General features: G+C 34.9%; 3 protein-coding genes across 5 annotated transcripts in view; 2 read left to right on the top strand and 1 right to left on the bottom strand.

Annotated features, from left to right (window-relative positions):
- Window positions 1-7,278: 7,278 nt before the first annotated feature.
- LOC129807744 (chymotrypsin-like protease CTRL-1) lies at window positions 7,279-13,105 on the top strand. Its single transcript, XM_055857198.1, has 3 exons — window positions 7,279-7,605; window positions 9,498-9,731; window positions 12,574-13,105. The coding sequence occupies exons 1-3, from the start codon at window positions 7,361-7,363 to the stop codon at window positions 13,100-13,102; spliced, it is 1,008 nt and encodes a 335-aa protein (XP_055713173.1). The 5' UTR covers window positions 7,279-7,360; the 3' UTR covers window positions 13,103-13,105.
- On the bottom strand, window positions 7,611-9,463 carry LOC129807743 (mitochondrial import inner membrane translocase subunit TIM44). The gene is made up of 3 exons (XM_055857197.1): window positions 9,325-9,463; window positions 9,053-9,148; window positions 7,611-8,984 (listed from the first exon to the last, which is right to left on the bottom strand). Exons 1-3 carry the CDS (start codon window positions 9,325-9,327, stop codon window positions 7,782-7,784), a joined length of 1,302 nt encoding a protein of 433 aa, XP_055713172.1. The 5' UTR covers window positions 9,328-9,463; the 3' UTR covers window positions 7,611-7,781.
- Window positions 13,106-13,223: 118 nt separating the features above from the next.
- The window catches only part of LOC129807741 (leucine-rich repeat serine/threonine-protein kinase 1), a 38,650-nt gene continuing 26,612 nt past the window's right edge, over window positions 13,224-25,261 (top strand). For 2 of the 3 annotated variants that reach the window (XM_055857193.1, XM_055857192.1), the window contains exons 1-3: window positions 13,224-13,412; window positions 13,498-13,683; window positions 13,742-13,907. In XM_055857193.1, coding sequence (XP_055713168.1) covers window positions 13,362-13,412; window positions 13,498-13,683; window positions 13,742-13,907 — 403 coding nt within the window. In that variant the 5' untranslated portion in view covers window positions 13,224-13,361. Of the gene's footprint in view, window positions 13,413-13,497; window positions 13,684-13,741; window positions 13,908-20,849; window positions 21,679-25,261 lie in introns of those variants that run through there. The other variant, XM_055857194.1, reaches the window with a different exon arrangement.

Genomic DNA, 25,261 nt, shown 5'->3' with positions numbered 1-25,261 from the left:
GTGCAGCTTAATTATATTATGATAGGCCTCAATTTTATTTAAAAATAGGTGAAAAATTCCAATTTCAAAGGTACCCCACTTTCAAAGTTGCCTCACTTCCCCCTACATTGCATTAGCTTTTCCACGGTACAATATCATTAGAAAAACTCCCAGTAGTTTTTCTGCACTCTGAAATTTCCTGAACTACAAAATATAACAATAAGTTGAATATTATATCAAAGTTCAAGTTCTGAAAAATTGCTCAAAATTCCATAAATTTAATCCTAAATTTGAAACCGGTTTCAGACCCTTCCAAAACCGGTTAACCGTCTATCCGAAAAACCCGGTTATTTGGAATCACTACGTAGGATTGACTGATCCTTCTACTACGAGATTTCTCGACACGATTTATCATAAATATCATGGAGAATCAGTGGCGCAATAGGCAAGACCGTTGGCTCTTGGGCTAATCGATTCCCCGGATCGATTCACTGTTGTGAGTTCGAGTCCCGCCCGGTGTAAAGATCTGAACAATTATGAATTAGACAATTTTCATATGTTAATTATTATTATTAATCGTGTCGAAATACTTGTTACAATCTAATCATGTTATATTGCTGCTGTTGTATCCCATGTTGGAAGAATCTGCTAAGTCCATGTGTAGACCCGACCGCCCAGGAGCCCCTTTCCCGTGATGTGGATGCTTCTTCCATGCTTCCGGAGTTTTTTGGGCAGAGGCCGTTCATTTTTATTATACGTTATATCACAGTAAAAATGTCTTTTTTTAACCCTTTAAGGACGATTGGAACACCGGTGTCCCATAAAGAAAAGGGACAGATAATCCTAACCGGCTTATGTAGGTGAGATTCTTAACGTGAGCTAACTCGGAGTGCATGCAAATTCGATTTAGAGCTGAAATTGTGAGTCGCCTTTCAGTTATCTTGAATCAAATTCGTGAAATTATACAAATTTTGTATTTAAACCAAAATATCAAGGATTTGGATGAACTGACAGATAAGTGATATATGGGTGAAATGTAGACCAGAATATACTCTATAATTTTGCCGTAGAACTTGAGCTCATCGATTAATCAGAAGCCAAGATAAGCGAGGTTTTTTGTTTCTGAACTCGTTTTTTCGACCAGAGCGCCCCAAGTAGTCATTTGTTGAACTTCAACTATATCAAAGAATTGTTGTATTTTGTGGGACTTTCCATTTAAAACCCTATTTTAAGTGTCTTGGTGGAGTAGAGGCAGTCAAATTGGCATCTGAGTGATTTCAAAGCGTTATTATTGGAAAAATCAATTTTTTCACACTTAAACGGCAAAATCGGAGTGATAGCGTAGTCTGAGCGGAAAATGATGTATGGACGAAATGTAGAGACAAATGTGCTCTACAATTATGTCGAAGTAATCATCAAAATCGGTTCAGCGACAGTTGAGATAATTGAGGTTATGTGATATTGAAATTGGTTTTTCGACTGTGGCGCCCCTGGTGTTGGTCCCACAAAGTTCAAATGTTCTAGAAAGTTGTAGCATTTGGTGAGATCTTTCGTTTAAGCCCTCATTCATCAAAATCGGTCACATAGAACCGGAGATATGATTTTTTGAATTTTGTGAAATTTGACCCCTCATATTTCCGGTTCTGTTTTAACCACAGCGCACATTTGCACCATTTTGGAAACGTCCTAGACTGGACTACAACATACTAAAATTTCATTAACTTGCACAATGCCGTTTTTGAGAAAAGTGACTTTGAATTTCGATGAATTTTGACGCTATCACAGCGCCACCTGTGGTGACTTTTTGAACTTCCATCTGAAAGTGCTCATCGAGACGAAACCAAAAAGGTAAAATTTAGGTCGCTATGTTAGTTAGAACCGGAGATAGAGGCCGGTCAATGTTCGAACTTTGACCCCTTATAGCTCGGGTCAGGGGTTTTAGATCGACTTAAGGTTTTTTTTTTGTTTGATAGGTATAATCAACGGCTACAACATACTAAAATTTCAGCCCGATGCACAATGGAATTTTTGAGTTATTTAACTTATAAGATTTAAAAATTTTCTTTTTAATAATAGCGCCCCTAGCGGTGGTTTTATGAACTTGCGATGTTAGAAGAGGAAGTGGAATTTAACGAGAGCTTTCCAAAAAGCCTTCACTTTTTAAATTCTGATAATTAGAACCGGAGTTATGGCCATTTTAAGAATTTTTTTTTGGACCCTTATAGCTAGGGTCAGGGGGGTCGGGGACCTTAAGTTTGGTATTGATGGAAAGCTCTAAGGCCCAGCTATAACATACTAAAATTTGAGCCCGCTCGATGCCATAGGGGCGGAGCTATTGAGAAAACAAAAAAGGGATGGTCTTCAAAATGGCGGAAGGAGGGGTGGGGGGTGGGGGGTCTATGCACCAAGTTGCAATTTTCACCCGATATATAACCTTTGCCGAAAACCGCAAGTCGATATCTTTTTTAGTTTAGGAGCTATTAAGCTCCAAAGAGCGGCCGGCCGGCCGGCCGGCCGGGAACGTAACTTAGCCACATATATATTCGTGATCAGGAAGTGGCGAAACACATTTTGGCCAAGTTTGAGGTCGATCGGACGACATGAAATTTTGTTAGGATTATAGTAGGTGAGATTGTTAAGAATCTCACCTAATAACTTTAGAGAACACTATGCAACACGGTTTTGTTAACGGAGATCTCACATGGTACGTTTGATAGAGTCAAGTCCCCTGATTAAGAATCTGGTCTTGGTTTTGCTCCTATACGTAACAATTTTTTTTATTAATACTTTTATATTTTTTCTGCTTTGCCTTACATTATCCGTTATATCTCAGGTTCTAGTGAACGTAACTTGAAAAGTGTGGGTGCGTTGGAAAGCTCATTAGTCGAGCTTAAATTTTGATTATTACAAAAAACCTTGTAAAACCACTCCTTCATGGTGTAAAATTGAAGTTTCTCTAAAAATTACCAAAAAAATGGTCCTAAAGTGAGGTTTTAAAAATTTGTATAAAATAAACTAAACAAAATATTAAAAATCCAATGATACCAGGTGATAGGCCACACTTAGCACTACAATTTTGTTCATCTGAGACATCGCGCTCCGATCACTCTAAATGCCTCATTTGTTGGTTTTTGTCATTTTCCAAAAATATGAAGTACCTATTTTAGAGCAAATTCCCTAAACTTTTCTGAGAAAATATCTTTTAAAACTTATGTGAAACATACATAAATGTGGAGATTCTTCTTTGAATCGATCGGGGGACCATCAACATGATTTTCATTTACATTCCCAATCAACCCTCGTTAAAAAGCTTCCAATTTTCCTTTAAGTAATTCAGTTTTTGTTTCTATTTATTTCCATCCATCCATCTAATACTATTTCTAGTAGAGGCTAATTTTAAATGAAAGTACGATCTAAAGTCATTGAAATATATTTGCGAAATGATCGCTGATGCGTTTTCTATCTATCATAAAAAGCATTCTAAAATGAATTTAGGGGTTTCTTCTCGCGGTTGAATGTTGATTAGTGATATTAATGAAAATCATGTTGATGGTCCCCCGATCGATTCAAAGAAGAATCTCCACATTTATGTATGTTTCACATAAATCATATTTTCATATTTTCTCAGAAAAGTTTAGGGAATTTGCTCTAAAATAGGTACTTCATATTTTTGGAAAATGACAAAAACCAACAAATGAGGCATTTAGAGTGATCGGAGCGCGATGTCTCAGATGAACAAAATTGTAGTGCTAAGTGTGGCCTATCACCTGGTATCATTGGATTTTTAATATTTTGTTTAGTTTATTTTATACAAATTTTTAAAACCTCACTTTAGGACCATTTTTTTGGTAATTTTTAGAGAAACTTCAATTTTACACCATGAAGGAGTGGTTTTACAAGGTTTTTTGTAATAATCAAAATTTAAGCTCGACTAATGAGCTTTCCAACGCACCCACACTTTTCAAGTTCCGTTCACTAGAACCTGAGATATAAAGGATAATGTAAGGCAAAGCAGAAAAAATATAAAAGTATTAATAAAAAAAATTGTTACGTATAGGAGCAAAACCAAGACCAGATTCTTAATCAGGGGACTTGACTCTATCAAACGTACCATGTAAGATCTCCGTTAACAAAAAAAGTTGTGAATTTGTTGCATAGTGGAATATATCAATTTAATTTATTGTGAAATAAATGGAATTTGTTGCGGAAGTTAATATAATACGATATTATTGAGGAAACATCAGAGAAAAATGGTTCTAAATCAAATACCACACAAAACTTTCTTTACATAACCTCATATTTTACATTTTGAATTCAACCGTCGTTCAAATTTAAGGAGTTCGAATTTGAGGAACTCGACTGTAGTTAAGTGATAATACACTTCTTGTTTCTATGCGAATTTCTTATTTCATATTTTTTCTGAATTACTATTTTTTATTTTGAATATTTGGTCTTCGTGAAAAAGATAAATTTATCATAAGACTGACGTTTGCAGAATAATTCCGTATGAATAACTTTTCCAGATTAATATAGGAAATTTACCTTCGAAGAGAAATAATTATAATATAAATTTTATTTTCAATTAAATTAAAATGCAATTACGATATCCAAAAAAGCAAAAATAAGTTGAAGAAAATTCAAATAAGATTTTAGGCATGTCTTTTAAATTCAAACGCCGGAAGTGCTTGGGAGTGCAAGACCTGCTGGAAATCATCTATGGCACTTCCAGAAGTGTGGAAGTCTGTGACGTTTTCTATACAAATTTAGGAAGTGCTGGAAGTGGTGTACACGATTTTTCGACTAATATCTCCCCCTTGCATGTAATGCTCACTGGCCTGGCCTTTAACCCTTTAAGGACGATTGGGTCACCCGTGACCCATACAGAAAATAATTTTTCCTGACTACCTGAAGTTATTTCTTTCTAATGTTCGTACATAATCACGAAGTAGAAAGATGTAGGAATCTAGGACATTTTTTGCAAATCTTCAGCTATTTGCTATATAAAAAATATTTATGCTCAAAAATGACGAATTTTCAAATTTTCACATTGTTGCTTGAATTTTAATATTTTTAATATTTCTAATTTTTTAAGCAAAACCTCTTGGGACTAGTAGAAACTATAATAACTATACATAATATTTCTCAATAAAGTAAAAATTATAGTTTATTGGTATTTTCAAGAAAGCTTCATAATTTTCATGGGTCATATATGACCCAATCGTCCATAAAGGTAAAAAACACCGAATTTGTCTCTAGTGGATTTTCGAAGATTTGAGGTTAGACTGTTTCATGTTTTTGTGTATGTGTGCGCAAAATAGTTAATTATTCGTGTAATCAACGACTCCTTCATATTACCATAGACGATAGGTAGAGGTTTGAATGTATTCGGTAGTCACTTTATAAAGCGTTTTTATTGGTGCGGCACTAGATCACGTTACTATCCCCTCTCTTTTTTACTGCTCGAACTCAAAGGGAGAGCAGTTATATAATCGACTTTTTTTCAACTTCTCACTGTTCTGGAGCTTAAACGGCAAGAAATATCGACTTCCGGTCTTCGGTGACCCTTCCTCAAATGACATTATCTTGTACCCAACCTCTTTAGTTTTCCCCCCTCCCATTTCATACGTTCCCTATCCCCCAAAAATAGGTCAAAATTGAGGTATTTCCAATTTTTCTCAAAATTGGCCCAAGCTTTTTCAATGATTTTTGGATATGTTTTAGAGCTGGTCCTGGTGAACATTTCGGTAATGAATCGGTTAAGTACCGATTTTCTGCTTTTCAAATACTTTTATGATTTATGAATTAATTTGATCTCTAGTAGATCAGTGATTCCAAAAGATTATGCAAAGATTGATATTCATCTGAAATATGGAAATATGATTGAACGGGAAAAAAGAATAGAGAAATTACATTAGTAATATTTTTCTAATATATCCTCCAACTCAAAAAATACAATATTTCATATAGAAGAAGTACGGTTCTAGGCGGTCATTGCAGAACAGAACATTACAGAACGAAAAAACATCGTTCTTCTCCTTTCTCATCATTTCTCTCGTCTCTCTTATATCATCGACACGTCGAGCGGGCAATCGGCAAAAGCCGTTGGGCTTCGACATACCTATCGGCGACTTGTATGTATGAGTAAAATTTTCTACCTTTCGTCTATGATAATATGAAGGAGTCGTTGGTGTAATATTGTGTGATAATATAATTTAGCTGAGATTTCCCAGTGAAATACTGACTGAAGAAGGTAATATTTTGATAATTTATAAAACACTTCTACGTATATGTTGTAAATTCATAACTTTTTACTCTTGTACATGACTTCAAAAATGGAAAAAAAGTCATGATCAATGAACCCGAAATCATCCACATATTATGCCCGGAAGATAGCGATGATGCCGACAATCTTGTCCTGAACGAAAGTGATATAATATATTTGGAACAAGACGTGGATGAAGTGGATTTTAAAGTCTTCATCGAAAACGCATCAACTCCGGAAGAACTCCCAGATCCACAGCAATGTGCAACTGTACGTCTGAAATTCCCAGAGACAAACAACATCACACCAACCCATTACCATCAAACATGTTTCAAAGAAAACTGAGGTTCACATGGTGCTATCAAAAAAGAGGATTATAAGATCAATTGTATTTGTGAGGCATGCGACAAAATTAAAAAAAAAATTAAGATAAAAATTAAAAATGAAGTAAACAATAATACATTTTTTCATAAAAATTATTGCTTTTGTGTACCAGTCTTCGAGAGTCTTTGAGACCAAAAGTTGAATGATATTTTTTTTTTAAATTAATTTTTGATCGTTTTAATTTTTACTCGTACTCTAAATATTTTTTTAATTATTACAAATATATTCAAATTATTTATCTTTCAAAAATAACAGAACAAACGAGTAAACTAGTCGTCTTGAAAATTTTGTGGTTTTTTACCTTTATGGGCGATTGGGTCATATATGACCCATAGTTTTTCAGGACTCTTAGGGATGGGAAAATTTCTTTTTAACCGTAAATCTCTTATCTAGGCTAAAATATCGAGGGAAACTTGATTTCATTGAATTTCGTTCAGCGGAAAGCTTCTCGTCCTTAAAGGGTAACATTATCCTTACTCCTGAATTTACTACGAAAATTTGTCATATGACATTGTCATATCGTTACAGAATTCCCCTACTGGACAGTGCCTCAGGATTGACTGATCCTTCTACTACGAGACTTATCGGTACGATTTATCATAATATTATGATCTTAGCGCCCCTGGGCAGCAGTGCCCCATTCGTCACTGACTGCAGAGCAGCATGAGTTGGATTTAAAGTTGATCGCGCGCGATTTGCGAGTCAGTTGGTGTCTGTGCGTGAAACTGATTGATCATGATCTGGGGATTGTGTTTTCTGGCCATTGTGGCCCAAAGAAGTGCCCTGGCGCAAGTGTCCGGGGAATTTTGGTGGCTAAACCCTGCGCTAATGGAAGCAGCTGGAAAGAATCGTCAGGAGAAGGAATTCCGGGAAGAGGGAAGATCCGAGGAGCCTGAGGATGATTCCATTGATTGTTTCTGCGTGCCAAAGTGTCAGTGTGATGATCCTCCTGTGGATTTGGTGTTTGAAAGTGAAAAACAGTGAGTTTTCTGGATTTTGCTTTTCTTTTTTTTGCCTTCATTCTTTCTTTTTTTTTATACAACAAGCAATGACAATTTTGTACAATAATTCTTTAAAAAGAACAAAAAACAAAACCCTCGATGTTTCGCTTTATTTCTTCTAACTAGGTAAATTGTGGGATGGGGAAAGGGGGTTCTTAAACAAATTGCTCAGTGCTGTTGGCAGAGAGGTCCATGAGTCTCCAGGCAGATTTGGGATTGAGTTCACTGGGATCTCGGCAGAGTACCCAAACGTAATTTACTCTCATCACTTTTTCAGGATCACCCTCGACGACGGATTTCTTGGAATCTCTGACGCACATGATCTGTTGAGACTGGAAGGTGATGATGAGTACTGGGCCCTGTTCCATCACCTTCCCCATGGCCAGGTCGACATTCTCAATGTCGAGGATTTTTGAGTCCAGATAGTATCCAGCCTTCTGGGCTTGACTTATTGGTGTTGCTATCACATTGAACGTGCTCTCGAAGCACCAATCCTTCAGAATTTCCAGATTTCCCCTCACCATGGCTTCCAGGATATTTGGAATAATGTCAGTTTCGCAATCACGGAGGAATTGCTTCTGCTCGAAATTCGGATCAATCTTGCAGATTTCTGTCAGGGTTTCTGACAATTCTGTCTTGGAGAAGAGATTTCCCATAACATCAGACACTTTGTCTGTCAGCAATCTCGAAGCCCTGATCACAGGATTCTCAGATTCTTCGTATTTCATCTTCCAGTCCAGGACTTTGTTCACGTAGGCATTATTGTTCTTGAAATCCTCCCAGGATTGGTAGAATTTGCTGTCTTTGTGCAACTCAATGCCTCGGGCATCGTCATTGGCCTCGAAGATTCTCTCTGTACTCGCTGCAGCCACTTCTACGCGTTTCCGGAGCTTTGCTGGACTCCTGTACACCCTTCCGGCCATCCCCTGTGTCCCAATTTCCTTCTTGACCGCCTCCGTGGCACTGGAAATGCTCTGAAATGCCCCACTCTTCCCCAATTGCTGCCCTTTCTCGGCTATTGACTCCGAAACTCCCCGCGCGGACCTCGAAAGCTCTTCACTAAATTGACTAGCTTTCTTACCCAAATCCGTCTTTGAAGCCTCCTCAAACACATCATGCACCTTCTCCTTGATACCTTCCAGCCTCTCTCGCAGCACTTCTGAACTCTTTGAAGCCTCCGATTCGACGGTATTGAACTTCTGCCGGGCTGACTTTAGTGCTTCCGATTGCTCCAATTTTTCAGCTTCCTCACGGAATTTCTTCAAACTCTCCTTCATCTCCTTGTTCTTCTCCATCTCCTGCTTGATATTCTCGATGAATTGGGAAAAGAATCCGGGTCGCTGTTGTGCATACAGCCTCTGCAAAAAAAATCACCAAATATTTGTCATTCCCGGACGACTTTTCAAGGCGATTACGTCACACTCACCTGTGAAGACACCGCTCCATTCGCGGGCAATTTGCTCAGCAAATGTTTTTGCAGTCGAAGTGTGGAGCGTATCGTGGACATTTTCACAACGGTCTGCTGCAAAAAGACACAAGAAATATCCACTTGAAAATTCAATCTCAATGCTAAATTGCCTGGCGGATTGGAAGGCCATCCTAACCTCAAAATTCCCATTTAAAAGCTTTTTTCTACGTGAAACATTAACTTTTATTTAATGTTCTATTGGTAATTAGCTCCCTTGGATGTCAACTTACCATTCTGTGGTAGTTATGCAAAATAATGCATGGGATTTACAGGTGAAAATTGAGGAAAAATAGGATATTTTCCGTGTTTTTGCTTCACACTTGCGACACTCGCACCAACACAAACTCTACACTATATTCCATGATCTTTGGAAAGCTTTCCAATAAAATGCTGTTACTTCCAGTGATTCGTGCGCGCCAATGGAGAAATGCTGTCACCTTCTGAAACTGCCCATCCCGGCAAACTGTTCATCCAGCATCACCTTCACGGAGAATACCCTGGAGCATGATGGGAGTCCATTGGCCATTAAGGAGTTTCCCTGGCTTCTGTCGCTGTCCTATGAGACACTTCCCAATGTCTGTGGAGCTGCAATCTTGACTTCAACAGCAGCCGTTACTGCTGCACATTGCGTTGCTGGGTGAGATATTTTCCATATTTCTACACTGAGAGAAAAAAAGATTAAAATTTAATCTTTTCTTTATAATTTCAAGTCAGGGCTTAAAAAATATTAAGATTTTTTTATTCTTAATATTAGTCCTATAAAGAATAAAATCAAGTCAGAACTGAAAATAAGATTTTTTTTCGAATCTTTTTTTTTAGAAGATAGCAGATTAAATTTAAGACTGCAGAAGATTAATTTCAAGATAAATCGTCAGTTAAATCAGCATTTATTGTAACTTCATTTTTACGATTTTGAGATATATACATATTCGGAATCAGCGTAATTTTGTTTATTAAACGAACTTGTGAAAAAGAAACTTTTTAAAGCCCAATAAAAATTATTTTAAACAAAAATTATCGTAAGTGCCCTTAATTAAGAAAAATTTATCAGAATTTGTCGTAACTTCATTTTTTGGGGAAGTTACGATAACTTTTCATACAAAATTTTCTCTAATCAGCATTTGCCGTAACTTCTTTTGCTCGTTTGCGTGGCTTGTAATTTGCAGCAAAATTGCAATATTTCTCAATAAAACGTTTATAATAAGCTCTTACAAATATCGAAAGACAATGCGAATAGTGTAACATGAAATCATTTTAATTCAATATTTGCGAGAAAAAAGTGAGAAAAATCCCTACCCATCTGTCATTTATTCAAAACAAAACAAGCGACGTTGCGCACAAAATTTATTCAATAAAACTTATGAAATAAAAGCTTTTAGGGACAGGGATAACAGTATTATTGACTAATTTAGTCAGATAAATGAGCTTATTATCACTAGAATAATTCAAATTGATATAATGCATTTTAGAAAATTGTCGTAACTTCCAGAATCTCCATACATTGGAAGTTACGGCTTTATAAACGATGGAAGTTACGACAAAATATTATTGTGTGTTAAAAAATGATCTCATCATGGAATCATAGATTTTCTTCAATAGCCGCTTAGTTGGTTTATCTTTGAACTATGATGTACAAGAGCTTGTGACAATCCGAGCAAAATTGCTTGTAAATGATGCACTATCACCGACGATGTTTGATTTTAAAGAGTTAAAGTCCATCATCATCTGAAAAATTTGAAACGTCATTAAAAAAATCCAATAAATAAATTTAGTATTAAAAAGCTCATTTGTGAGAAATTGTAAATATGATTTTTACAAGTTAGGGTAGAATAAATACTAATAAAATAAGCGGAATTTTCATAAAAAAAATCTATAAATAAATATAGATACCGGTTATTCTATTCCATGAGAAAGTCCTATAATCTGTGTCTGTAACCCTGGACTTACTTGCGCATCTTGCACACATATCCACAAACTAAAAGTTAACTCTTTAAGGATGAGAGGGTCAAAAATTGAGTGTCTGAAAAAATCATCTTTTCTGACTTTTTAAACCGAAACATAGCTTTAGAAGGCTGTAGAAAAATTTCATTTTTGGGACACCGGTGACCCTATCGTCCTTAAATGGTTAAGGTTCTTCTTTCACCAACTATTATCAATCTACTAATAGATATGTCAAAAATACAAAACATTTACCGAAATATAAGATTCCTAGACTGTACAAAGACTGTAAGAAACCAAGAGCCGTAGTGGCTCTACGATGCTTCTCTTTCTTCGGATACTAATGGACACTACGGTCTATGCTCTATCTTAAAATAAGATAAAAAGCCTTACAGTGATCTTGCTCCACGAAATTCAAACCCTTCAAGTTTGTCTCCAATTAGAAACTTTCCCTTGTCTCCATTTGAATTAATTTGTTTCCAATAGAAGCATTTTACACTGGCGTATTTTTCCTGTATTTAAGAAGTTATCAAATTATATTTAAAGAATTTTCACTAAACAGTAACATTCTAGAAGAGTCAAGGAGCAAATTTATGTAATTCTCTTCAGAAAAAATATGAACTTAATACGTTGAATCTTCTGTCAAAGTTGAAGCGTCTGGAAATGGTTTTGAATTAGGACATTTACCCTAAAGAAAAAATTTATTTACCTCTGGTGCTAACAGCTTGGCGTTCACTGCCAACATGGCCGACCATTTCACGTCAGACGCACAATTCTTTTTCTCACTCTCTCACACAGCACGGACACATTGCTGTGCATTATATTCGTTTCTTTCTCTCAGAGAGAGTAAAGAATAAGAACAAGTCTCCCCAAGAGATTTGAATTTAACCCTTTAACGACGAGACACTTTTTGCGGACCGAAAATCAACAATAAAAATTTAACCGATAAACAAAATCAATGAAACGTCTGATATCTGACTTTGGAAAATCCAACAGAGTCTGATTCGGTGCATTTTTTACCTCTACGAGCGATAGGGACAAAAATAGCCTAAAAATTTAAGTAATTTTTCTGACTATACCAATGAAAAATATTATGTATGAGTATTGTAGTTTCTTTTTCCAAAACGGTTTTGCTTAAAAAAAATTGGAAGTATAAAAAATATTTAAAATAATTTTTCAATATGAGAATTCAAAAATTAGTAATTTTTAAGCTTCAATATTTACTATATAGCAAATAGCTGGAGACTTTTAAAAAATATCCTAGATTCATTCAACCTTCTACTTTGCAATTACGTACAAACATAAGAAAAAAATAACTTTAGGGTAGTTGGGAAAAAAAGGGTTAAGTCAAATAAAGACTAAAAATTAATCAGAGATATGAATGAAAAGATTAAAATTTATTCTTTTAGAATAAAATTTATTCTTTTTTGGGAGAATAAAATTAAGTCGTCAAAAAATATAATTTTAAGATTCACTTTTTTTCTCAGTGTAGGATTAGAGAATCTCAAAAACATCTTTCTAAACTCTTTTTTTACTTGCAGAACCAAATACCCTTCATCCTATTCAATCAGAACCACCGAAGGGTACGAGAGAATCTTGAGTGAGATCATCCAGCACCGAGGCTACTATTCAGGCGGGAGATTCAATGATTTGGCTCTGATTAAATGGGAAAAGCCTCTAGCAACCCCCCATGGATCCAATGTCATCCAATTAGCCGATAATGAAGACCTCACTGATGAAAATTCTTCCTGCTTCGCCATTGAACTGGACAATAACCATCCCATTCCTCTGAACGTGATGTCTCCTTTTCTCTGCGAGGCAATCCTGCGAGAAGGACGCCTCGGCCGAAGGTTTCAGCTCCACTCTAGCTTCCTCTGCGCCGTGAGCGACCTCCCAGGAACCTGCAAAGCTCAAGGAGGGAATCTCCTAGTGTGCCAGAAGCCTGGAAGCATTCCCCTTCTGGCTGGAGTGGCATCATGGGGTTTCAAGTGCAATGAGCCAAGAATCTTTACAAATATATCTGTATTTTCCAATTGGATCAATGATAATTTAATTAAATATTATTTTTAAATATATTTTTTAAATTTTTTCCTGGCGAACTTCCCGTGGAAAAGCGCGCAATTTCCCATGCCTTCCAATCACTTCCAATACGCAATTGGAATGACATTACCCCCACTTCGGGCCTGGAATTTGTCAGTCAACAAAAAAGGTGCAATATTTTCGCAGTGCTCGGTGGTTTTTCTGTGGGGAATTTGTGAGGAAAATTGTGTGATAAAATGACCAAAGACATCCGTAAAGTTGTGAAAAAGTGAAGTGGAAAGTGTTGAAGATGTCTCTGAGTCCAGAAGCTGAAGATTTCCCAGGAAGACTTTTGCACCAGGTGAGTTCGGGCAAATTGTGCAATTTTCTCACGATTTTTATTGCTCTTTACCTGAGTTTTTCTCATACTTTTACCAATGTTTCAGGCTGCTCTATGGGACAATGTTGAACTACTAGTGGATTTGCTCCAGGAAGAGCAACATCTCATTGAGTGTCAGGACAATTTTGGACGAACACCCATTCATGCAGCTGCAGTCACAGCTAATTCCAATTGTCTGCAGCTCTTGATCAATGCCAGAGCCAATGTCGATGCCCAGGCGATGGATGGGAAGGTGAGGATGCTTCTGGATGCATTTGCCAGGTTAGACAATGGTTTATCTTGCCTTCCAGACTGCTCTTCATTTGAGCGCTGAGCATGGTCACGAGCAGAATGTGGACGTTCTGCTGGCCGCTGGAGCCTCCTACTCACGCAGAGACAATGCGGGGGCGATGGCGTTTGATCTGGCCGAGAAATTCGGTCATGTGCGATGCATAGAGATGCTCAAAAATGCAGCTGGTAGGTCAATATGTCACCTCCTTAATACGAAACTTTCTCAGTGATGTCCTTTCCAAGAATTCACAGATATTGCAATCAATCCAAAAATATTTTCTTATCTATAAACTTATCTAAAAACTAGTCATGGGAGTGCTCTATTTGACTAATTTTGATGTTACAATGACATAACTCTAGTCACAATTTTATTACACTCAGAAAAATATTCGAGTAAAACTTAATCGAAGCTATATTTTATTTCACTTTGCTTCATTTTCCTTTTTTTTAACTATTTTTTTTTTATTTTTTCTTTTATGCCACAAATTTGTAAGAGGGAACTACCCTAAGTTTTGTGAGTCAATAAATTGAATTGAATTGAATAGATTTTGAATTAACTCTTTTTCGTTGTGATTTTCGATTAACTATATTTTAGAGTTGATTTTACTTCTATTTAGGTATAATATTCGGAAGAGTTCTTTTAACTTTTTTTTCCTAAAATTTACATGACAAAAGAGTGTAAATAACTCTTTTTAAGACTGAAAATAACTCGTTTTAAGAGTTAAAATAACTCGTTTCAAGAGTTAAAAAAAAAATCTTTTTTAGACTTAAAATAACTCTTTCAAATCCCAAAATAAATAAAGGAAATTTTTATAAGGTTTGAGGAGTAATAAGCAGCCTTGAAGTTTAATTAATGAACAAAATTTATTTCAAGAAATTATTATATAATGGGAGTTTAACGGGACTCAGAATTAGACTAAACAGATTACATCACAATTCAAGATGGTGGAGCTGGAGCTTTTTCTCGATAGTGGCTCCATACCACGGTCAATCCTACATAAATATGTTTTGCAATTTTTTGTTTTTTTTTTTATTTTATCATTTTCTTTATTAATATATTCTTGACATCAAGTTCCCTATGTTCCGAGCGAAATATCACGTATGATGCAAGCACATGTCTTTATGAAGCACTGTTAAGCATATTTTTAGTTGATTTTCCATATAAACTTTGTTACACGAAAATCTTCTTGACTGAAGTATATTCTTAAAACGAAAACACTTAAGCATATACTTCAGTGGAGATGAAATTTTACATCGAAAAAGAGTAATAATTACATCGATATCCGACGAATTAATTCAACTCGCATGAAGAGTTGTTTCAACTATATTTACTAAAATTTACAACAAAAAAGAGTAAAAATTACATCGATATTCGTAGAGTTAATTCAACTCTGCTATAGAGTTGTTTTAACTTTTTAGGTTTTTTCTTAGTGTACGGACAGAAAACAATTTTAAATTTTTTCTATATTCTTAAAAAAAACATATTGAAAAATGAATAAAAAAATAAATTTGTTGCACCTAAAGTAAATTTGTAACTAGATTTGTGTCCTGTAACATCAAGCAAACCATATGAAAATTAATGCAATTTTTTAACGTTCTTATTAAATGGTCATAGATTTTTTTTGATTAGATTTACTTGGTCGTCTTCTGAAGAGATAGAACTGAGTTATTTATAAGTTTTTTAAATTACTTTTTAATGACAAAATCTTTTTGGTCAGTAAAAAATCAAATTCGGTCGGAGAAAAGTCAAATTTGTTCGGTAAAAAGTCAAATTTGATCAGTAATTTCTTTTTTTAAATCAGTAAAATGTGAAATTTAATCAGTGGAAAATTAAATATGAACAGTGAATAATAATTTAGTCAATAAAAAACTAAAAGGAAATCAATAAGTTAAAACTTTGCATATCCGGATAAAAAGTATTGCACATTTCGTATTGCGGAAACTTCGTATTTTAGTACATTTCGTATTTTACCATTTCGTATTTCATATTTCGTCTTTCCTAAATTTTGTACAAAAATTAAACAGGTGCTACTGATAACTTCCCAAAGCACGGAAAATTTCGCTTTGCCTCAACAAGCGATACAGATAAGTTCCCGAAGCACAGAAAATTTGATTTTTTACTGACCAGGTTCTTTATTTTTTACTGACCATTTTTTATATTTTACCGATCAAATTTCATTTTTTACTGATCAATTTTTATTTTTCACTGACCAAATTTGATTTTTTACTGACAAAAACATACGATGATAAAATTTGATTTTTTACTGACCAGATTCTTTATTTTTACTGACCATATTTTATTTTTTACTGACCGTATTTGATTTTTTTACTGACCAAATTTGATTTTTTACTGACCAAAAAGTCGCAGCCCTTTTTAATTAGGATTTTCAGCGTAATTCTTTTAAAACTAATGAAGGTATTATAAAATTTGAGGATATGTCTAATCTAACTTAAAAGACAGGTTTTTAGACATGGTTTTGTTTCAAAATTTAAGAAACAGTCTCAGAAACATTTTAAATTGCCGAAATTTGCTATATTTTTGACATTTGAACCTTATTACGAATTTATTATTCTCGGGTATATTTGTTAAAAAAATGTATTTATAAATTTTGGATTAAAGGATTCTGATAAAATGTTTCTTCAAATATGAGATTAAACCCCAATTCGTCCGAAACTTTTCGAATTAAGCTAAATAAGACAACGGGGTCTCTTCATTCAAATTTTCATAAAACTTCCATATTTTTATGCTTTATAAGTTTAAAAAAATCTTAATTTATTATATTCTTTTTATATTTTATTAAATTCATATCCGTTCTAAGCAAAAATGCTGTTCTATGGGACTTGCTATGCTTGGGTAAAGAAAAAGTTGTTATCGAAATTGAGGTCATATTGGGCATAATCTAAAACAGTCATGGGCTCGTTAAACTTCGTACAACATCGGAAAACTGCAGATATAATTCTAGTGGCAATTGCAATTCGCTACACTGGTCACACTAATTCCGCTCACCAAGTTTTTCCATTGCAACCGCTCATCTTTAGATTCTAAAATATTACTGTGATATCTTTAATTTACCAAAACTATATTGAATTTTTATGATATAATTTATTTAGGCATTTTAAAGACAAATAAAACCAGTTGGTTTACTTCAATCAATATCAAATAACCTCATCCACTTGAAACTGCAATTAGACGTAACCTTATAATGTTTCTCAGATATGGTTTTTTTCTTTGATATAATTTTGTAGAGAACATCATATCAAATTTCTCAATTTATCTTTAAAATTATCACAATTACCTTTATAATTTAGGAACCTCTTACTTACTGACAAAAAAGGTAATTTTAACGGCATATTTTAGCAGTTCTGCTATTTAGTATTTATCGAGATTTTTTAAGGTTAGGCCTAACACAACCTAAAGCTTTTCGAATTAAGTTATTGCATAAATCTGAGGCGAGCAAGAACCGTTTGAAACCGAATATACGTCAAATGAAAACTGTATGTCAATAATGGTCAAAAACGCTGCCTGGACAAACTTATTTTGACGTTTATTCAGTTTCAAACGGTTTTTGTTCACCCTTGGCATAAATGAATGAAAAAATGTAATTTTGCTGAGTAGGTATTAGCTTTTAGTATTTATTACTTACTTACCTACTAAGGTGGGCGCAACATATCTTTAAGGGACCGGTCCTCTCGCGCTAATCTCCTCCAGTCCTGGCGACTCGAAAAGTCTGTCCTATCACCTCCTTGCGAATTTTTGTAACAATTTTATTTTTACGAGAAGGAGTTGTTAGTTGTCAGCCCCTCGCACAATCTTCTCTAGAAGGACCAAATCCATTGTTCGTTATATGGGCTTCAGACCCATATAGGGGGAGGCTTTGATCGTTCGCACATACGCTACCTTCAGACACTTCATATTTCTCCCATATTCCTTTATGAATCTCACATATGGCTATATATTGTAATAGCTAACCTTAAATCCCATCTTTCCTGAAAAAATTGAGAGTCTAATCCTTTTTTCCTAGTTTCAGGAAACAAAAAATAAAAACAGGTCCAAAACTGTAATTTTGCTGTGCAATATTTCATACGATTGTGCAGAATTAATATCACTTTTCTGAAAAACTACTATCACAAAGGGTAGAAGGGTTATTAGGAATCAGATTTATGTAAAAATCTTTTAGGCTGAACAGGCACTTTTTGTGGGTGGAACAAAATTCACAAACTTGACTCAGATTCATCGATCGCATATAGAAGACTGCTTCTTTCAGATATTTTCCAGGAAACTTCATTTTAGATACGATCCCTCATATTCACATCTATTGTAATCTACCGATTTGATCCACCACTAAAAAGGAAAACTTAAAAATCGTAAAATTGATAAACAAGAAGTAATTTGACTCAAATAGGCTGCAGTTGAGTAATTATTAAGCAATTTTGCATTTCTTTGATATAAAAATATTTTTCAAGCTTGCACAAACTGAATGTGCAATGAAAGAATCACATCTGCAATAAGCTCATACAGTTTACAACTGGTTTTTTGACAATCTTTGACATAACCTCACTATTGTGTTGTTTTGCATGACAAAGAAAAGAAATTGTCCGTGAGAAGCTGTTTTGTGAAAATTTTAGCTTGTTCACCTGCTGAAGCTCAATATCTGAGCTAAATCCCGATTCCTGCAGCTGCAGGAACAGAGAAATCTTCAATGGTGCGCATTCAAACGTTTTTGTGCATATCCGGCTCCGTGGAGGAATGGTGGAATCTTGTGTGGTCTTCTCGCTTGCAGAGTTTTAGTCAATTTTTAGCTTTAAAAACTTATTGATTCGTGTAAATTTGGTGATATTTGGACTTTTTAAGAAAGTATTCATCAGATTTAACCGTTTCCGGAGTGAAATTCTCGTAGAACCAATCAAAAAAATGGTTTTTAATGTCAATAAAACATCTCTCAGAAAAGTTCCAAAAAAGTGATATTAAAATGTTTTATTCCTTATAAAAATGGTTTAATCAAGTAGATTAGAGTTCCCTTTAAACAATGATGTGCAACTTTTAGTGTCCGGTGCAAAATTTACGGTGAAAATGGGGTGTTCAATGATGGCGTGAATCGTGTGCGATAATAGAAACTTGATTCATCTATCGGATAAATCGCCATTAAATTTTCATTTTCCTCTGGAGGAAAATCTAAGGATTTCCTGGAATTTTGTTTGGTGGGATTATAAACCTTATAAGTAAGACATTTTTTTGGCATAGTTGGAGAATCCATACAGTTTGCATGGTAGTTAGAAAAAATCACTGAACTTGAACATCATTTTTGTATGCGAAAGTTCAAAGCCTCCCCCTACCCCATATAGGCTTTGCTATATGGCTTAACTACTCTAATTTCTTATCAATCACTACTTTTTGGGAGAATTTCATTTAGAATTGGATTGTTAAAGATAAGTTACCTATTAGGTTCTCAAACACCAACACAATTATTCGCTATTTAGGACTTTGAGGCTTTCGGGAACTGGGCTAAGCCCTTAGTCTGAAGACCGCTGAAAATCAATAGCGAACAATTGAGGAGCTTAGAGCAAAAAAACGCTATTTTAATAGGGAAATGCATACGACTTAGTTAGAGTTTTTTTTTGCTCTGAGCGTCTCAATTATATTACTTTTTGAGAACTTAATAGGTCATTTATCTTTAATAAGCTAATCCTAAGTATTTTTTCCAAAAAAATCGTGATTGATAAGAAATTAAAGTAGATAAGCCATATGACGAAGCCTTAAGAGGTCTTCAGACTAGAGGTTTAGCCCAGTTTCCGAAGGTCTCAAAATCCTAAATAGCAACCAATTTTACTGTTTTTTGAGAACTTAATTGGTCATTTATCTTTACTAATCCAATCCTAAGTTAAATTTTCCCAAAACATCTTGATTTATAAGAACTTAAGTTAAGCCATATGGCTAAGTCTTAGGTCTGAAGCCCGTATTAGCCTATTAGCGATATTTTTGTAAGACCTTTAATTTACACCATCAGTGATCAAATTCTAACTATACATATTTCTTTCATAAGAATGAAAATTATCTATTATGGGTATTGTCAGAAAAATTACTGAGTTGAATTGAAATATAAACAAAATTCGCCGCGGCGCGCTAAAAAAGAACTGGCGGCGGCGGCTGGCGGCGCGCATTAAAAATTTTTGGCGGCGGCGGCTAAGCTAAAATCTCGGCGGCTCGCGCCGAACAGCTAAAATCGACTTGGCGCACATCTCTATTCGTGACTTTTCACTGGAGTAGCTTACCCAATTTTTTATCACTCGCTTGAGTGTAACGGGCCCTACCAGAGGGGGGAAGAGGCTATGTGTCACATTATACCCTTCTCCTATTTAGATCTATTTAGTATTTCTTAGGAAGGAAAAAATAAAGAGAAAGCACCAAATCTTAAACAATTTTCAGTTACTAGCCACATTCTGAAACTTAGCAAAATAATGCTGATAGTTAGCAAAATTCTGCTGTAAAGTGCTGAATTTTGGAACCTTTCGTTTGCTGGAAAATCCCACTCTACAAATAAGGTTTGTTAAATTAACAAGAAAAGTTTGTCAAAGAACACTCTTCCATACAAAATATGGAAACATTTTGTTAAATCGGCAGCCAACTTGATCTCATTAAAAGGATATTTTTCCACATAAAATGTCAGAAAAGTTTTGTCAAATTGGTAAACCTACTCACATACAGTGTAGAATCTCGCTCAATCGGCTCTTTTTCAATCGGGCGAACAATTTTGTTGGGAATTTTCACGTTTTATTTTGAAGCAAATTTTCTCAAATTCGCTGTAGTTCCTCTTGTTTTATCGTGATTCTTTATAATTGAGCGCTTTTTGTGGAATTTACTATGACTTTGATGCCCGAATCTCTCGATAATTTGAATTACATTTTGCCCCTTACGTCCGATTGAGAGAGAGTCTACTGTACCATAAGATGATCTAGGTTTGAACCAAAATAATCCCAACTACCATAAATTCATCAAGGTGTATCAAGTGAAAAGCTCAATGGAAGAGCGCGTGGCTGGTATTGATTTTCTCCCATCCCTGACACCCTGACGAAGACATCGCGATGATTGCCGGGAAGTGACTTTCCCAGTTAGTTTCTGCCCAACATTCTCCCCATATGGGAGCTTCTTCATTTAGAATTTTTTCTCAATGAGAACCTTCAATTTTTAATCCCCAATCTTCCTCAAGTTCTAAGAACTCTTTCCGGGGTTTTCCCTTGTGGTGGAAAATGGCAGTTAGAGGGAGGAAATATCAGTGAAAATTCCCGCCTTTCGTTCATGTGTATCCATGGTGGTAATGGGAAGGTATTATTGTGGTAAAGAAAACACTTTCTTTTCTGCCGCGATTTTGCAGACAAATCCAAGTGCATGCAATTGAGACATTAGCTCAAGGGTAATTAAAGTCTGATCAGATCAAGAAAAAGCCATAGAAAGTAACCATAGAGACAGAGAAGAAGGCGAAAGAAATTGAAAGAAAAAAAGCCCGGTGTTGAGATGTGAATTGGAGAATCAAAAGAAAAGATAGAAGAAAAAAATCACACCTCTGTGAAGGTGGAAGGGAGAGAAGTTGTGGTCGATCAATCGGAAGGGGCGAGTTGCAACAACGTGATTCTTGCATGGCTTCATCAATCTCTTTGCCAAAGTGCACTTGAAGACTGTAACCATGAGCTGCCCATAGAAAGTGTCTCCAATATGTGATAAGTTCCCTTTAAAGTGCTGTGAAATCTCAATTGTACTTTTCTAAAATAAACCTCCCGAAAGATTAGTGTTAGTAGAATTGCGGAAGTTGCCATTTAACATTTAAGCTGTGGACACAATAACCAATTAGTGCGGAAATGGCATGGAATTTCCGGCAAGAACAGCCTCGGACGGGCGCTGAAACTGCCCTCGATGCCTGTGATTACTTTGTCGACGAAGTCTTGGACTTCTGGAGAGCACCAGGTGGTCACAATAATATTCACTGTTGAGTGCCTATTATTCAATAAATTAATATCTTTCTTGTCTTTATTGTGAGTTCTCCCAAACAAACAAGAAAAGAAAAATAGAAGAAAAACTCAGTCGAGTGCAAAGTACCCGCAAATTTATGCAATATTATTGGTCAGTGCTTTTGGATAATGTTTGTACCACCAAGCAAATAATTGCTATCTCTCCAATTTATCAGAATTTTTAATACAGTCACAATTGAATTAATTGGAATTATTTGTTTCGGGATTTTGTGAATTAGAAATTGTCGGAAAAAAAATTCAGCAGCAATTTGTGTTTGTATTACTAACGGAGGAAGTCTCTGTAATAATGTTATTTAATTGGTTATGTCAATTTTAAAAACAGACATAAATAATGGAAATTGCATATAAAGTTTCTCCTAAACTATGGAGGAAATAATACCTTGTTTTTGTTTAGATTTGATTTTGTAAATTGACGGCAAATTGGAACATGATTTATTGAAAAGTAGTCAATTAGAAAAATAAATAAGTTATTATTATTTTTTTAAATGCACTTTGAATTGTTTTTAATTAAATCCAAATAAGCTTTGAAATAACAACTAAAAAAAGTGATAGTGAAAGTTGATAAACAAAAATGTTTGTCAAACTAACAAGAAAAGTTTGTCAAAACGATATTCTTCCATACAGAATATGAAAATGCTTTGTCAAATAGGTTGACTAACTGTATCTTGATAAAAGATTGGCAAAAGGATATTTTTCCATATAAAATCTGAGAACAAGTTTTGTCAAATTAGTAAACACCCTTTTGACAAAATTTCACCAAAATCCATTTGTCTGTTTAACAATTTATTGAAGTACACACAGAAAAAAATATTTTGTAAAATTGTTCGTAAATGTTTGTGAAATCCTATGGCAGACTTACGAAATGCTCGTGAATTATATAACCCACAAACAAGTTCGTAAAATTTTGTACTTTTTTCACAAACATTGTTCGTAAATAGATCTTTTGATGCACATTTTTTGTACTCTTACAAACATTTGTTCGTAAATTTTTGCCAAACAAAAATTTACGAACAAATGACAAAATTTTACGAACATTTTTTTGGGTGTTACGAACATTTAGGAACAAATGTATGTAAGAGTACAAAAAATGTGCATCAAGTGATCATTTTACGAACAATGTTTGTGAAAAAATACAAAATTTTACGAACTTGTTTGTGGGCTATATAATTCACGAGCATTTCGTAAGTCCTCCATAGGATTTCACAAACATTTACGAACAATTTTACAAAATATATTTTTTCTGTGCAGATAGGCTATGGTAACTAAAGGCCTCTACACATTGGCAGCAATTTTTGTCAAAAATTGCATTTTTGACAGAATTTTGACGTTTCCGCCTACAGCGTAATGCAGATGATTTCCTTCAAGAAACCTTTTTTTGGCGAAAATTGCTAACAATGTGTAGAGGCCTTAAGATTATTTAGACAACCTGGGAATGCTTGCAACGTGGTGAACTGAATTTTGAAATGTTTTTGCTGGACACGATTCTTTATATTTCCGGCACACAAAAGTTTCATGAAATTAAAATTAACTTCCTTTTCTCTCTGAAACGTTTTGCATATGTCTATTCCATTTTTTTGTACTCAAAATTCGATTGAACTAAATTCAATTTCTTGTGATGTTCAAAAGAAGAAGTAGAGTCCGAATGAGTAGAATGGACATATGCATATCGTTTGAGAAAGAAATGGATGTGAATTTCGATTGTATGAAATTTATCTGAATTTTTAAAATTCAACTCATAATTGAATTTGCACACATTCCGAGGTCGCCTTAAGAATCTCAACTACCATAAACGTATCTTGGCTTATCTCTGGTTATTTTTTATTAAAAAAAAAAGCTTTATAAACAAAAGAAGAAAAAAGTTCAATGAAATCGGCTAAGAAACACTGTTCCTAAATGGTTTCGGCACACTTGTTAGATCGGGAAAATTTCATAAAGTCAAAATTCACATCCCTTTCTTTTTTTAAAGCTTTGCATATATCTATCCTCCTTTTGCACTCTTCTTCGCAAAACATTTGAGAAAGAAAAGGATTTAATTTTGATTTCAAGAAATTTTACCGATCTATAAAAGTGTGCCGGAGACATAATGACTTCTGTACACCCGGTATACCTTTTAGATCAGGAAAATTTCACAAAGTCAAAATTCACATACCTTTCTTTCTTTAAAGTTTAAAGCTTTTCATATGTCGTCTATCCTACTCCTTCGTACTCTTCTGCTTCATCTATTAAAAAGGGATTGCGGGAAACTTTTATGAAACATCCGTGTTGACAATCACTGAATTTAAATTATTTACATAAATTTATTACAAACAACATCAATTTATTGTAGTATAACTATTTAAGAAAATAATTTGCCACCTAGAATTCAAATTAGGAAAATGAATGAAGAAAAATATTATCAAAATCGACGCAATGCTAAACTTTCCGTGTTTCACTTCGAGTAGAAACGTTGCATGACTTTGCGTGAAGCGAGAAAAGAGCAAAACATTTATTTCTGTATCTGTCGGGCTATTTTCCAAGTCATTGAAGAATTACAGCATAATTAAAAATCCTTTTCCGGCATCAATTCGGATTTCAATTGGGTAGGAATATTAAATTTTTTAAATAAAAATGAAAAAACCAGATCAATGAGGATAATTTCAATATTTTGTATTTAATCCCTTGTTCTTGATAACAGAAATAAGTCTTTTTGGCATACTTAACACCAATTTTTGAAGAGTTTTTAGCTCAATTCGCTCCCAGGCACATCTGATGGCATTCTTAAGCTCTTCCACTGTCCCATATTGCTTCCCTCCTGCGTAAACTCCTCTGGAAAGGATGCCCCACAGATTTCCTATTGGATTTAGATCCGGTGAAATGGCTGGCCAATCCAAAACTTCCAATTCTTTTTCTTGAAACCAGTTCATTACAAGTCTTGCCTTGTGAATAGCCGCATTATCTTGCTGGAATATGACGTCATCACTGGGTTGGGCTTCGCAAAATTGAACCAGAACATCTTCGAGCAATTCGCGATACCTTTCAGATGTCATTTTCGTACTTATCCAGCAAATTGGTGTCTTACCATAAAATGAAAAGGCGGCCCAAATCATAACAGTTCCACCCCCGAAGTTTCGGCTCATCGTAGTATTTTTTTCCTTCCTCAAGTCATGCCAATAATACTTAAAGCCGTCTGGCCCTCCAGGTTGAACTTCCTTTCATCGGAAAAAATCACTTTGTTCCAATTTTTTCCCATGGAGATGTATTTCTCCGCAAACGACAAAATGGGCTTCAATATGGCGACTTTTAAGTGGCGGCTTCTTCAGTAATTTGGTCCATTTCAAGTGATTCGATTCCCTTAGAACTTGTTGAATACGACGTTTAGTGACTGGTACTTTGGTATCCTCCTTTATTTTCGCAGCACAGTATAATTTCCAGTTGCCGCCAGTCGAAGAATTCTTGAATGGTCTTTTCTTGTGAGTTTCGTATTGCCTTTCGAATGGCCATAATTCGAACCGCAGGTATTCTTACCTTTTAGGTATTGC

The sequence above is a fragment of the Phlebotomus papatasi genome, chromosome 3 (genome assembly GCF_024763615.1).
Source record: "Phlebotomus papatasi isolate M1 chromosome 3, Ppap_2.1, whole genome shotgun sequence".
Taxonomy (NCBI): domain Eukaryota; kingdom Metazoa; phylum Arthropoda; class Insecta; order Diptera; family Psychodidae; genus Phlebotomus; species Phlebotomus papatasi.
This window is presented reverse-complemented; position numbering and strand designations above follow the sequence as displayed.